Source organism: Xyrauchen texanus, chromosome 34 (genome assembly GCF_025860055.1).
Source record: "Xyrauchen texanus isolate HMW12.3.18 chromosome 34, RBS_HiC_50CHRs, whole genome shotgun sequence".
NCBI lineage: Eukaryota > Metazoa > Chordata > Actinopteri > Cypriniformes > Catostomidae > Xyrauchen > Xyrauchen texanus.
The window spans coordinates 26,368,308-26,384,353 of record NC_068309.1 but is presented as its reverse complement, the minus strand read 5'-3'; the positions used below and the strand labels follow the sequence as shown (position 1 = coordinate 26,384,353).

The 16,046-nt window shown below is 35.7% G+C and overlaps 1 protein-coding gene across 2 annotated transcripts in view; it reads left to right on the top strand.

Annotated features, from left to right (window-relative positions):
* Window positions 1-327: 327 nt before the first annotated feature.
* LOC127628020 (protein phosphatase Slingshot homolog 2-like) overlaps window positions 328-16,046 on the top strand; it is a 45,566-nt gene continuing 29,847 nt past the window's right edge. The window contains exons 1-3 of one of the 2 annotated variants that reach the window (XM_052104668.1): window positions 328-489; window positions 8,967-9,010; window positions 15,602-15,721. In XM_052104668.1, coding sequence (XP_051960628.1) covers window positions 427-489; window positions 8,967-9,010; window positions 15,602-15,721 — 227 coding nt within the window. In that variant the 5' untranslated portion in view covers window positions 328-426. The remainder of the gene's footprint in view (window positions 490-8,966; window positions 9,011-15,601; window positions 15,722-16,046) is intronic. The other variant, XM_052104669.1, reaches the window with a different exon arrangement.

The window sequence follows — 16,046 nt, the reverse complement described above, 5'->3', positions numbered from 1 at the left end:
AAGAACTATTCGGAGAGCTCATAGTGGTAAGATACAAATCTTTGTGAATGCGGGCCCAGATCTTATGAATGGGAAATATAAACTGAACTGACATGAATTCACGGATTTTTTATTTTATTTATGTATTTATTTTTGTGGTAGCATAAACCACACAAAAATACACAGACACTGTATTTTTTTTAATTTTAAACATTATTCAAACACAGAGAGCAGGCTTGTTGTTGTCCAGAACGCACACAGTTAACCAGTGGCTCGAGGCCACCGAATCTTGACAGCTGGCGGTTTAGGCGCATGCGCAAATCGGTCACATAGAGGAAGCGACTGAGAGCGGTAGCAACGGACGAGCTGCAGCTGATATCTCCTGACACAATTATGTCTGTCTCGCCACTGCTAGTTTCTCTCAGGTATCCGTTTACCGGAGTCTGAATGGCGTTGGTAACTGTGCAGCGGTCGCCTACTCCAAGCGCAACATCAAGCCCTAGCGTTTCGGTGAGTGACTCGCATCGTTTTGTTTTTCTCCGACACCTTCCATCGCCTCGGTAGTTTTGGGTTCATTTCCGCTGTTTCCCCATAGTCCGTTTGTCCTCAGATGCTATAGAAATACGCATGCGTGAAATATAGACTTGGAATTTGTATTGTTGTTCAGATATGGCTCACCATCAGAGACATATAATCAGGCTCAACTATATTACTGTAATAGATCTGTCGTTGAGATGTTGTTACACGAAAACTACCGGCTGTTAGCAATGCCGTGCCACAGCCAGGAAGAGTTTTGTGAAAATTTACCAAATTAATCAAAGATTCCTTTTCACGTTAGTTCATATTCTTATGCAATTTTCTGTAAACGCAACTACCCCCTTCAAAAACGCAGGACAAATAGTATACTTCCGTTTCATTCTGTGGGGTAGTGACATTGAATTGTTTTAAATGACTAAATCTTGACTGTATAGCAGTGGACAGCATATATGTCACAATTGTAGGTCAGTTTTTGTGTTTTTTGTTTGTTAATAATTTGCTGTTTGGTTCAGACAGTGATTTCAAAAACATAACTAAGATATAGAATTAGGCCTGTAAGGAGGCAATCAGTTATTGCCATTCAAAAATAATTTGATATTTCAGTGTCATTTATTCGAATGGCTGAAAAGTGAAAACTACAGCCATTTTAGGCTATATGGTGGCAGATTTGGTGAAATCTAGGTCGGTATTACAAAGGTTGCAGGTTCGATTCCAGGTGGGGTCGACCCCCTGAGCTTTGAGCCAATATCCACTTTCTCCAATTTCTCCTTGAACAACACACTTAACCTCAGGTTACTCCAATGAGACTTTCCAACCTCCAATTAATGCAAGTTGGATAAAAAGTGTCTGCTGCTAAGTAACTAGACAAGTGTTATCTTCAAAAGGCATGTTAGTTGAGTGTCTATGATCTTGTATTTTGAGATCGACCAATATTGATTTTTAACAACCGATACAGATTTGTTTAATCGATTAAATAGATTATTATGCAGAACCGATATTTAAGAACTGTTTTATTTTTGCCTTTTTGCACAATGATAACCAAATAATCATTACACTACAATAATAAAAACCTGATAGCATTCACCTATGTATATTAATATAAAAAATATTATACATGCATATTCTACACTCACACACACACACACACACACAGATTTTCAAAACAACTTTACATAAATGTAATGGTCTTTTTTGACAATTTTTGGAGTGCAGATGGATTTTAATGTAATACAATATAAATAAAATACTGAATTATTATGATGATTATATTTGTTGTGTATGTTAGTAATTTTTTTTACTAACTATTTTCTTTATCTTCACCTGAAGCTTTTATGTGATACCTTGTCTTTTTTATGTTTTTACATTGAGCAGCGTGTATGCAATGAGGTCATCACACACCAGCACATAACTTCTCACACAACACAAAATAAATTTTAGGCACAAGATATTTGTTGCATAATTTTTCCCTGTCTGGTAGTCTTAAACCCAAAGTATACCTCAGTTTGATTCTGACATGTGCGTACAGTTAAACGTGCAGCCTTTCAAATTATACTTCATTTGACTGTGCGTGTATATACATGCAGTTGGCGCATGCACGCTATCATTGATATGAGATACTGGACTATATCTCCAAGTGTTTAGACCCACGAAGATGTCTTTATAGTCCTTCTGACTCGAGTTATACAAATGCAGGTATCTCCTGACCACCTCACGCATGCGTTGTTGATGTGAACATCCACTGTTGTTGTTTCCAGCTTCGTCTCCTGTTTACAACGATTACAATTTCTAGTGCTTCTTTGTGACAGCAACGGCTCAACTGTGAGTGTTTCCATCTTGTGGACCCACTAATTAGAGCACATAATTCCAGGTGCAAGCACATAGTATGCGTTTAAAGAATGTATGGTTAGAAAAATCTGTCTTCATGCGATCATTGCTAGAGCACTCTGTTGATGACAAAATTTATGTCACACGTAATGCTTGCTGCGTGTCCTTATCTGAATGAAATATCCTTTGGGCTTTAGTCAAAACGCTGCATCTTATCATGGAGATTTTACATTGTTTTTCAGAGTTGTGATTATGTGGATGATGATTAATGCAGAAAGTAAATGTTACAATATACGTTAATATAATATCAGGAATTTTTCACGAGGGGATTTTGTTAAAAGCTCTGACTGCATACAGTGACCAAAATAACATTAAGTTAGTTTGGCTGTGAACTAGGGTTGTGTCGATAGATGATGATCTCAGGGATTTATCATGATCAGAGTGATCGCCAATAGCTGATGCCTTTGATGATATTTGGCTCATTTTCCCATGTATTAAATTGTTATTATTATTATTATTAGAGATGCACTGATTGCAATTTTCTTGGCCGATTCCGATTTCCGATTTTTTGCAAGTGTGACCTGCCGATACCGATTTATTCAGATTTTCTTTCTAAGAACTATTATTGACTGCATATACAAACAAAATCTACCTTTCTTCAATGCAACATTTTATTTTCATAATAAAATTAATTAATAAACATTACAATTTCCCAAATTTACAGGATCTTTTCTCACTTAAACAACTCTCAAAATAGAGTGCTCTGTGACTGGAAAGAGGTAGAAATAAAAATTAACTGCAAATAAGTTGCTTTATATAACAGATGTCATTTTCCACTATTTTTATAAATGGACCTTTTTCTCTTTATTACTCATCTAACAAAACAATTCCAAAGATCTGAAAAACTGAAGTGTCCAATACGCTCAACTTACGTTAGATGTCCAAATATCAGTTGTAAAACTGAGCACTGCTTCGGGAACGGCTTGCATAACTGTCAACACTCCCGTTTTTCCCGGGAGTCTCCCGTTTTGTTATTTCTCCCCAAAAAACTCCCGTAATTTGTATGGCCCAAACCACGTTATATGAATAATCACATCAATTTATTCCAAGGTGGTCCAGTTGCCAGATCTTGAATGAAACGCATCCTACTCACACAATCGAAACATCATACAAATTACAAATCTTTTGTGTCCTCAACCTGGCAACCTACAACCCATTTGCGCAGTTGGTATCCACGCAGGTAGTAGACGCGGGATGTTAAATCAAGCATCACTGGTAGATGGGAGGAGAAGAATCAGCTGGTGCTCCGGTGAAAAAACTAAATATACATGTACATTTAACAACAGCTGGATGGAAGAATTTAATTTCATATCCCCAAGCCATATCGACAATGCCCATGCCTTTTGCAATGTGTTTCGCACTGATTTTAATATCGGACACGGTGGGAAAAATTACGTTACTCTGCACATTAAATCACAATGGCACAATTTGTATAGTATTTAGCCTGCCTCTGCCATCCAGCACCCCACTTCCCCTCTCCCGGATTTGTGTACCCAAATGTTGACAGATAACAGGCTGCGCATGTGACATGACACGAGATTAAACAACTCGGGCAACGTGACATCGGAAAATAACCACCTACTCTGTATCGAGGAAATTTATCAGATTTCTAAACCCTCTGTCCTCAACTATGGAGAACAGCTGGTCATCCAGGGCCATGAATTCCATAATTTTCCTCGTAATTGCTTTGGTCTTTTCGCTGCTCATACCAAGGAATGATAGGAGCTCTGGCTAGCTTTAGCTGCCTTCACCTTTTAGCTTCTTTTTTAAAATGGGCATTTTCAGCTGGGTGATGGTGTTTTAAAGTCTAATTAGGTTTGTTGTTCCGAAAGTTATTTTGGTGGTTCCCCCACGGTTTACTTTGGCCTTACAATTATTACACATTTCAAATTTTATGTATTCTTCACAGTGATGATCTTCCACGCCAGTGACATGTTTGCGTGTGGCTGTGACGTTATTGCCTGCGCCGCTGGCAACAAACTGGACCGGCTTGGAATCGGAAAGACGTGAGGCTGACCGGCCAGTCACCGGTCCGGCCGAGCATGCGGAAAATCGGCTAATTCCGGTCCCTGGCCGGTCGATCGGTGCATCTCTAATTATTATTATTATTAGGCTATTATTATTATCAAATTAATTTAACAAATAATTTGCCCATGGCACACAGACACGCTCTTCAAGTAACACACTTTATTATATTATTAAGAACATATGACCGAAAAACCGTCTGTGCGCATGTATGGCATGCTGTTTGTATTGTGGCGTGCAGTCTCGTGGAACACACGCATGTAAAAGGTTCTCACTCTTTCTTTGTTTCTGTCTTCTGAATTTTTTTTTTGTTGCAAGAACAGTATTGTCTATGAGTGCTGCATATGACCTCAGACATCTCAGCTCAGGTGATGCTTTGAGTTCAGTTCACTTTATTTCCACAGAGCAGTTCATTGTGACCAACTCTGCAGTCTATACATCTGTGATTAAAACATAAAATAATACAAAAACACATTCACCGCAAACCATGATTTATATTTCAGTGATTATTATCATCATTATAATTTTTACATTTCTAATAATTTTTATGTCTTCATTTGTAATTTTCCACCTGTATTTTTAGACGGATACTTGCCTGACAGTAAATGGAAAGGAGGAAATTAATATAATTCTCGTTTCGTTTGGAGTGCAATTTGAATTTAGAAATGTATTTGATTAAAGTTTTATAATAAATTAATACAAATTTTCAATGCAAAATCACTAAAGCAAGAATATATATATATATATATATATATATATAGTGAAGCAGGGAACTAAACGAATTTATTCACACACATGATACCTGACCGGATGAAGTAGGACGACCTGATAGTGGATGCACAGAAACATGAAAAACCCAGTAAATTCATTAATCATCTTACCTTTTAGGATTTATGACTAAGTTATCCTAACTTTAAGATACATATATACATAACTTGTTTCTTAAGTTAGAAATTAAGAAGAAAATGGTAGTTAAGAAGAAATTTCTTCTTAAGAGTGCTTCGGGAATCCGGCCCCTGGTATAGTTTGTTTTTCTGCGTTCCATATCGAATTGTGCCATGTATACTCTTTAGACTGCATGCAGGCTATTACTGTTTTGTGATAATCTTTTTGGGATGAGATGAGGACTGTCCACGTGTCGAGATATCTAGGCTGCATGCTGACAGTCCGCACAGACTGTGTCGATGATTAAATTTGTGTCACGCATACTAGGGCTGCACAATTTGGGGAAAATGTCATATTGCGATTATTGAGGTTAATATTGCGATATGCAGTTGCGATATAGTAAACAAATGGTATCATGAGTCAACTTGCTTGGTTATCAAGGAAAATGCACAAATAGATTACTGATAATGCTGAAATGTGTATTTTTCAACTCAAACATACAAACTAGCAACAACAACAACTATAAATGCACAGTGTTTTCAAAATAAAATATTTGTACAAAATTAATATCTTTGCATTATTGCAAACTTGTTATTTTCTCAATATTACACCTTAAATAAAATAGAACAATAAATAAGAACATACATATTTTCACGAAAATAAGATTGTCCAAATAAACAGGGACATTTAAGCAGGATGTAACATGTACTTTGTATAAACTCTTTTGAAAAGGAAACTGAATATAAAAGTGTGGTTCACTCAGTCAAACCACTAAAACTGTTGTTGTTGTGTATATATACATACACACACATTTTGAGATTGAGAGACGAGCGTCTCTTGTTAGAGACTCTCAAAATGTGTTTGTATGTTAGGGCTCTGACCGCATCGAGAATGACAGTTTTGGAGTTTGTGTTTATTTACATATCATGCTCCCATATTATAATAACTTTAATTAATGATGAAATAAAGACATATCTCCAAGCCGTGCTCTGTGTTTCTGTGTTTTTTTTCTGACCACCAGTTCAGTGTCTGTCTGCTCGGCATCCATCTTCACCTGATTTCCACACTGAACACCGGAAACTGACATGACCACACGTGCCACTCCCTAAACTGAGACTGACTGGTCATCTTTTTATTAGCTGTGTAGAAAATGGGCAAATAGCTCTCAGAGAGAATGGGCTGTCACGTCCACACGTGCACTTATTTATTTAATAAAATCGCAGAATTTGCCATCATATAATTGCACAAGCTGACATCGCGATTACGATATGATTAATTGTGCAGCAGTAGCGCATACTGTGCATGAAGCGATCAGCAACATAGAAAGCTGAAGTACACTTTGGCCTTAACTGTGTGTCCACTGGCGTGCTTTTGAGTAGATTCCTATGGGAGCCGAGTGTCGTGCTCGCAAGATGACAAAACTTAAAGTCTTACTATTTCGAGAAAGATAAGATACATATGCAGTATATATTAGGGCTGAAACGATCAGTCGATTTGATTGTCGATGGTGTCAATAACAAATTGTGTACAAAAATGTTCATTGTCGAATAGTCATTTGATCTCATTTAACGTATGATCTCATATAACGTATCTCATGATGGTGCATGGGAGCAGCACTGCAGCTCAAACCTGACTGAGGAGCATAAGAAAAGATGATGTAGATTGCAAAGTACGAGGAAATTATAATGCAAATATACTAAATTAATAAATACAAAAGCAGTGGTGCCGGATCTGGCATTCCACTAAAGCAAAACTTGGATCTCTAAAAAGGAAACTCCCTGGCATTATATCTTTCATCATCTGTAATGCATCCTTTATAGTAAACAGTCGCTTGAAGTGGCCCAATCTAAAGGGGAGAGATTGACACGTAACCCGGCTGATGCACACTCTCTTTTGCTGCAGCTAGATTATAACGTAATTGGAGTGTATTGAATCATAATATACTGTTTGTGTGTTTTTATTGTGAAGAAAATTTTTGATACACAGCTCTTACTAAACACTTTTTTTTAGTTAAAGATGGATCGAAGTGAAAAAAAGGTGAGAGAGTGTAGTCTTAGCCCATTATACACTGCAACAAAATACTATTTCATGTGTCCTCACGGCCTGGCCCTGCCCTCCTCCTCGTCACGGTATAAATAATTTTAAATAGAAAACAAGGCAAAAACTCTTTTTATAACAATTTTTCTGTGAATTTTATTTACTGTATTAAACTTTGGGTAAATCCCAAAGTGAGTGCCATTTAGAAGTATTTTTAAATATGATTTTGTCTTTAATGTTAGTAAGCACTTTTAATACAGCCTTTAATCGAGGCACAAGCTGAATTGTCTGTTAAGAGCTAATGATTAAGCATTGTTATAATCACACGAATAGTCAAATAATCGTTATAATATTCGTTAGATTAGTTGATTATCAAAATAATCATTAGTTGCAGCCCTATTATATACAGTACATTGGATGGTGAAATATTTTTTAGATCTGCATTGACGTTCACTTGCTGCTCAATACAAAACATTTCCAACAGATTTCATGGAGTGATGCATTTCTATAATGCAAAATAATATTATTTTATTTTTCTTTATGCAAAAACATGTTTATCTAGGGTTATGTTTGCCATAAGTTGCTTGACCTCAAATGGTTCTGTGATTTAGAATACCCTTATTGGTCATTGTATTTCTGAAATTGGCAAGCCTCTCCATTAAAGAAAATTAAAACAAATGGCTCACTTTCATAGTAATCAATAACCACCTTCCTCTTGCTTTTAGAGTAAATCTTAATTGCCACATGACTAGGTTGGTGGAAACTTATGTTAGTTATGTCATGTGGTTCCAAAGCACCACGTTTCAGAATATCCTGTCAGTCCTTATACAAATCTGTATGAATATGATTTATTGCCTCACTACGTTAGTCTCTTTGCCATCTGTACTAGTGATACTTTAATGTAAATTGTTCCTTTTTAAAACAAAGCATAATATCTGGGGGTTATCTCATCTCACACATCATTGATCTGGAAATCTGAAAAGAAAAAAGAAAACTGATAGATGATAGTGTCCCTACTATATCTTTTCTAATAACACTATTAAACAGTCTTGAATATAGTAACATAGGAACACAAACATGTCCTAGCTTAGAAAATCATCCCAATGGTTTAATAATCCATACTCTTTGGATGGATAAAATTGTATTGATCATTGGCAACATCTAGTAGCTGCTTGATTTAGTAGACAATCATTAGTGGGTGGACAGAACAGGATCTTACCCAAACAAAGTGTGTGAACCAATAAATGCACCTGTTAATGATCTGGGTGGTTTTTCCATTTATGGTGTCCACTGATATTAGAAAACACAGTGACAGTGCAGTTTAGATAAGATGGTTGCTTCAGCCATACTATATTGCTGTGTATGCAAAAAATACAAATATAAATTCCATTCGATCATTCTAGGAGGTTTACCATTGAATTAATAATAAGAGTCATCTATACATGCACATGTTTATATTTCTATGATTGATTTCATGTTAATCGTTACATTTACATTGCAGTTTCATTGAAAGCATTTTCATTATTCGGTTAGCCTTATTTGTTTAGTTACAACCAGAAAAAATATTTTATGACACGTATATATAAGAATACATCTTTTATGTTTGCTTTTTTCACAAGGAGTCTGGCAGTGGGGAAGATGACCGCCGATCTCAGCCCAGAAGGTAAGACATTCTGATTTTGAGCTACATGCTATTATTACCCTTTACAAGGTCAAGGTGTCACAAAAGCTAACCATAAAATCACTAGAAGAAGGATTTCCTCCATGCCAAAGGTTCCATAAATTTGTTTGGTTCATTATCTCCCCAAATTACCATTACTGGAATGTAAAACAATAGGATCATTGCACTCTACTAGGTGATTACTTCAGATGTGAAAATCTAAAAAGAATTAAAAAGGCCTATATAAAAGAAAAAAGTATCCACACTTCCTTATTTAAACTTTTTTACACCTTGCCTGTGAGACATAAAACAACAAATAAATGAAGTGAGGATAATTTTTCCTTTATTTCTGTAATGTAAAAAAAACCATGTGATTTTAATTGTAAAGTTTTTATGATTGATATTTGTTGTGCTGCTTTTGAATTATGCTTTTTTTTTAATAACATATAATTCTATTACATTAAAAAATACTGTACATCAGCAATAAGGATCTAATTAGAATCACCATTGAATAATGGAAATTACTAAAATTCTCAAAAGCAAAATGTCTGGACACTAATGAGTTTTTGGGAGGAATGTTTAACTGTCATGAAAATGTCACAGTACAAAAATATTAATGGTGTGCTTTATTTTCTTAATGCAAATGTGTTTCTTATTGTTTATTCTTTTTATTTGGGGTTGAAATATGACTCGGAGCTGTTTTAAACAGATATCCTTAAAATTAGGATTAGTCAGAATAAACTTCCATTGTTTTGCAGAGTATTAAATATAATGGGAAGTTCTCATATATCAGTGTATTTGAATAATCCTTTGAATATGAAACCTCTTTGATCACGCAGACATTCATGATGTAGTCAGATCATTGAGACGCAGCTGTGATTGCTATGGGCACTATTTCCATTAAAGCAGTGACATCATAAAAATGCCAGCTCTGAAAGGCACCAGTTTGTCCATCATTTTGTGACAACACAATGCATGCAGTCTGTCCTCTTGTGTTGGCTCATAGATGCACACTGAACAAGCAAGTTTAACCAGTTTCATCTTTACTCTGGTTTCCATAAATGATTGTTGTTTTAGAACTTCCTGCTCCCTGTAGTATTTCCCACATCTTTCATAATCATTAGTTTTCAACTAATGCCATTGCACCATTTTGAAGTTGTATCAAACTAACACTTCCTTTTGCATTTAAAAATCTCAAGAGGGCATGGCTTGCATAACAATGATGATTATACATACATGTATATACTAGCAGGGCACCTGACTAAAATGACTAACAGCCATTAGTTCCTAAACTGAAACATGTAGGAGCCAAATGGCTGTTTTAATTGCCACATTACAGAATTGCTCGATTTAGATCGTTGTTCAATAACAAAATAGAAAGCCATAGAAAAACAGCTCATAGCTCATTAATTGGGTGTTTAATATACAGGATATATATTGTATAGTTGAGTGCACAAATTTGTCTCAAAGTTTTCACTCCCCTTACAGAATTTATACAAATATACAAGATAAATTATATAATATATATTTATATTAGGGTTTTCACGGTATGATAACCGTATCAGAAAATATCACGGTATACGGTATTACAAAATTAGTATTATCAGTGAAAACAGAATTTATATTTATTTATATTTGAGCAAACACTTTATTATAATTGAAACTTGAAACCATTTATTTTATTGAAGTATGTGTAAAATAAAATGTCCCTCTTTAGAAAATAAATAGAAAAAAATAAGAAAGCTAACAGAATAATAATAATAAACTGAATTATAAACATGATAAAAAGTAGCATTTAACTATAACATGTTATATAACTAAAGCATGTTAGCATAGCATGTTAAATGAATTACTAAATGAAAAATAACATCAGCTGTGTGAGCTTTTAAGTAATGTCCTGATTATTAACAGTTGACATATACTGTAGTTGTGCGACAGCACAGCCAGACTGCTCCTGTCTGGGGCTTTAACTCAGTGTTTCTCAACTGGTTTTGCTTCAGGACAGATTTTACATGGGAAATCATGTGGCTTACCTGCCATCGATTAAACATAACCTGTATTTAATGTATCCTGGGTTGCATTTCCTTTTATGTTGCTTAGTTTTGTTCATGGTTTTCCAGTACAAGGACATGCATCAAGTGATATTATTTTTGTTGTTGATGTAAAAGTCTACAGGAAGTTTTCTCTCTGTAAGAGCATATATGAGCCCATTATTATCCCGTTTGTTGCCTAATATTACATATTTATACACATATTACACAGAAGGAAAGGCTCCTCATTATTATGGTATGTCAGTGTGCTAGTCTTAAATAATAGTAATAAATTAATGTATTTATGAAAAATAAATATTAGCTGAAACATCTTGAAAAGTTAACTATAACTGCCACTGTTGATGTAAAATGAGGTCTAATAGATTCTACCTTTTAGATTATTTCATATGAAACTAACATTTTGTCAAAATATAACAGTTACTTTTACTCATGTAAAATCCTGAAACAAATTTGTAAAGGTGATGGTGTGTAATTTTTTTTAAATGTTTTGGCATAGCATAGTGTTGCTCTTTTCCTCCTCAGTGCTGTTTGGCATGTCAGGGCTGCTACTGTTGAGAAGTTCGAATTGACAATCTCTGTAACACTTTAAACAAGAAAAGTCTCACTAGAATTGAAATTAGTCGCATCAGTTTTGATGTCTGCGCTCCGCAATATCGAGGGAAGCACAGTTGTTGCACGCGCCAGAGAGAAGAACAGATCATTAGCGTGAGCTCGGTACACTTGCGAAAGTGCAGATGAGAAGTCTTTAGCTGTTTGCGAGATTATCATAAAATCTGCCTTGGCAGTCCTAAATAGTCGATCACTTTGGGGGCAGCCAAAATATTTTCAATGGGAGAACCATGGCATTGTTCTTTCCCTGCTGTCAGCGACCCAGTCCTAATAGACCAGTTGGGAAACACTGCTTTACACACACACACACACACACACACACACACACACACACACACACACACTTATGTCAGAACCTTTCGCCTTGCTTCTCTCTGACATTTTCTCTGCTGCATGTGTGTGTGTGATGCAAGTTGATGAGTCTGACAGACAGTCGAGGAGGAAAGGAGAGTACAAGAGTACAAATTTAATGAAATCCCAGATGCAGTTTATTGTGCACTCCAATCCCAATCAATAATAACCAAGAAAAAAAAAAGATCTGATACGTAACACAGGAGTAAATTATGAACAAATCCATCATTTGCGTGTTGATATTGCCGTAAATAAAACTTTTAAAAATAAAAAAAATTATTTACTGTAGCACCAGGACATGACACGTTCTTTGGCTAATTCGACAAACTGTACCACTACAGTACAATCTACTTGCCGTTTGCCATCAATCTTCTCGCCTATGTACTGTAAGTGTGTTGATTTGTTTTCCTGTGAGCGCACAGCAAAGCCTCTCGTGGGAGGAGACTCTTTCGTTGCTCTCAATATTGCGATGCTTGGTTTAAATAAAACTATAATGTGTTTATGTATCGTACGATACATATGGTATTGTATAGTGAACATTGTATCGTACAATATAATATGATACAATAGTTTTTTACACCCCTAATATACACATAAATCTGGTTGTTTGCTTGTTTATCTTCACCCCCAGCAGATTTACATCATAGTAATTATGTTAATAATGCAGGTTTATATAAAAAATAGATTTCCATTTATTTGTCTGAAAAACCCAAACCAGTGGAGTTACTCTTTATGCTTAAAAGGGGACCTATTACTTTTACATGGTGATTGTACATAAATGTTTGTACAGATACAGTGAGAAGAATAATGTCTCAGCTTCGTAAGCGTCATAAGTGTTCTGTTGTTGGCTATAAAAGTGAACATAAGAGTCTTCATGTACTCCCGGCATCAGAGCCAATGAAGACACAGTGGACAAGCTGGATTGGTAATCTGGCATACCAGGCATTTCACCGATGGGCCGAAGCACCAAGCAGGCCTGTGGGTCGGCTGCGATAAGCTAAAATGAGCTGCCACATTATGCAGAATGGACCACAAAACGGCGCTGCGATATGCAGAAAAGGACAGTGAACAGTGAACCAGAAGGGTGTGTAGAGTTGCATTTAAAGCAAGCAGAACAGAGATTAAGTAGAGGGAGGGTAGATCAGAGGGGGACAGATTAAATATGATTGCGTTTGTGGTATTGCTGAAGTTATGCATTCCTGACTGATTTGTTTGCAAAATTTTTGCAGAGGTTTGAACCAGCATATTCTAATTGATTTGAAAAGACTATTAGATTTTCATTGCTCTGTTAATAGACTTGACTTTGTGATTAATGTTTTAATGAGTCCACAAAAGGATTTTTTTCTTGAGGATTTACTAAATGGATCTGGCAAGATTAAATATGTGATTGCTGATTTATATTTATTTCCACTAATAGTCCTAAGTAGATCAATCTTTAACTCTAGGCTATAGTAGATCATTTTCAATTGAAATTTGTCCACTTAGCATGTGCCACTTGATCTTGAATCTGTAGGATAACAAACATCAACAGCTTTTTGTTTTTTATGTATTTATAATATTACCACAATTTCTGAGCAATCTCTTTCACAAAACTATATAAAAAATATAGATATTTGTACCATATTTCGAAACATATGAGCATTGATCGATGCTCATTTTTAGGGAAATGTTAGGGATGTGAATCTTTTGTGTATAAATGAGGTGATTATAGTGAAAATGAATGATTCCTTTTACAATATTATTATTATTATTTTTTTTTTTTAAAAGACAGAAATTAGGGATTTACTCGGCTGTGTGGATTCCAGGAATGCATTGGGAGATTGGATTGGTCCTCTTTTTCCATTCCCCCATGTTAGCCATTCCAAAGCGCACATCATTCATGTACCTTTGTCTGTTGCAGACATGACCTAATAAAGCCAGTTATCATATTCCATTTGTTTCACCTGATAAGACCACTCTTTGTGTTTTGGTGAATTTTGCAACTTGTACTGTTTTACATATATTGACATTGCCATAGCACATGGTCAAGTGACAGGGAACCTAAATGTTTATAAGGGCCTTGTGTTTCACTCTGGTTTACGATTTCAGTTGCTCAATTACAACAGGGGAAGCTGGGTACCGTAGGATAAAGAGCGAGTGTGATCCATGGGAAAAGCCCCATCCTGTCCATTAACAAAGGGCTCTCCTTATTTGACTGCGATATCTGCTAGCCAAAAGGATGTCTTTCCTACCTGAAAAGCAGGAGGTTTTTATTGAGCACTCAAGCACATAACTAATACATTTGTTTATTTGACAATAAGTGTTGATTACAATTTCCTCCCTTTTTTTGCATTTATTGAAGCTTCCTCCCTTTGTACAGTGTTTCATTATAATATGGCTTTTGGAGTGTGTGGATATTATCGTTGACACTTTGGGAACATGGGCATAGTCCAGTGAATTTATGACATAGTAGCAACAATCACAAAAATTATGTACTGTACAATTTGACCACAAGAAAGTTGTTTATTTCATGGTGTATAAACTCACTGAGCACTTTATCAGGAACACCTGTACACCTAGTTATTCATGCGAATATCTAATCAGCCAATCATGTGGCAGCAGTACAGTGCATAACATCATATAGGCCTGGAGCTTCAGTTAATGTTTATATCAACCATCAGAATGGGGAATAATGTGATCTCCGTGATTTCATCCATGGCATGATAGTTGGAGCCAGATGGGCTGGATTGAGTATTTTTGTAACTGCTGATGTCCTGGGATTTTCACACACAACAGTCCCTAGAGTTTACTCAGAATGGTGTCAAAAACAAAAAAACTTCCAGTGAGTGGCATTTCTGTTGACAGAAATGCCTTGTTGATGAGAGAGGTCAACGTAGAATGGCCAGACTGGTTCGAGCAGACAGAAAGGCTATGGTCAAATAAATAAATATGGTCAAATACTCATATAACTGCTTTTTACAATTGTAGTGAGCAGAATAGGATCTCAGAATACAGAACAGCAGTATGCCACGCTGGGCACTTTATAAGAACCATCATGTTCCTAATAAGTGCTCCGTGAGTATATAGATAGCACTTATATTTGAAAAGAGACATTTTTTTTTTACATTTTCAAAAAAACATTGTTGAGTATGTTTAAGCGATTTAAATTACGAGGACACTAAAAATGTCCATAAACCACATATATAGCATAATACCCTTGTAATTACCAGTTTGTAAAAAACAATGTCCATGTAATTGTGTTCTGACTCTACCTACAATCCCAGTGCTTGCCTCCATTTACTCCTGGAGTTGATAGATACACCATAGATCTGATCTGAAGTGTTTCTGTGCAAAGAAGTTTACTTCTAATAACACCTGCATGTACCGACATATTTACATTCGTTACATTATTTTAAACAATGAGTTACCGAATTTGGTTTAAATCACTCTGTAGTTCGGTGGATCATGTATCTTTTTGTTTGTTCATTTGCTCGTTACAACTTATGTAGTATACAGTGTTTTAATCTTTGATTCATCTGACACGCAAGTGTTAGCCAGATGGAAAAGCTCTAATGAGAGTTATAATGCCTCTTTCCGACATAAGGATGACTTTAGGCAGTGTGGCGACCACTGAAAGTCCTTCCTTTAACTGCACGTGTGCACATGAGGGAATACAGTTACTACTGCAGAGTGGCTTCATCTCTCAGGAGAATATCAACCCATTGTAAGTTTGAAAAAGATCGCCATTCCTTCTTATAATCTGTGTTTTTACACTGCTAGTTTTTTTCATGAATGTATGCATTTGTAATTGCGTAGTTCAGAATTTAATCAGCAAGTGTGTCAACAATGTTGTGCACCAATGACGTCACAACCACTAGACAAGTGAGCTGGAATGTTTACAGATAAAAAAAAATTACACTATCATTTTCACTTCTATTTTGTGGAAAGCCTCTAAATTGGTCTTATTTTCAGAGATGCAAACTCATGAAAGTTGAAAAAGGAGAGAAAGTCATAGCAGGTGTTCCACATGTATATTTACACTTTATGTA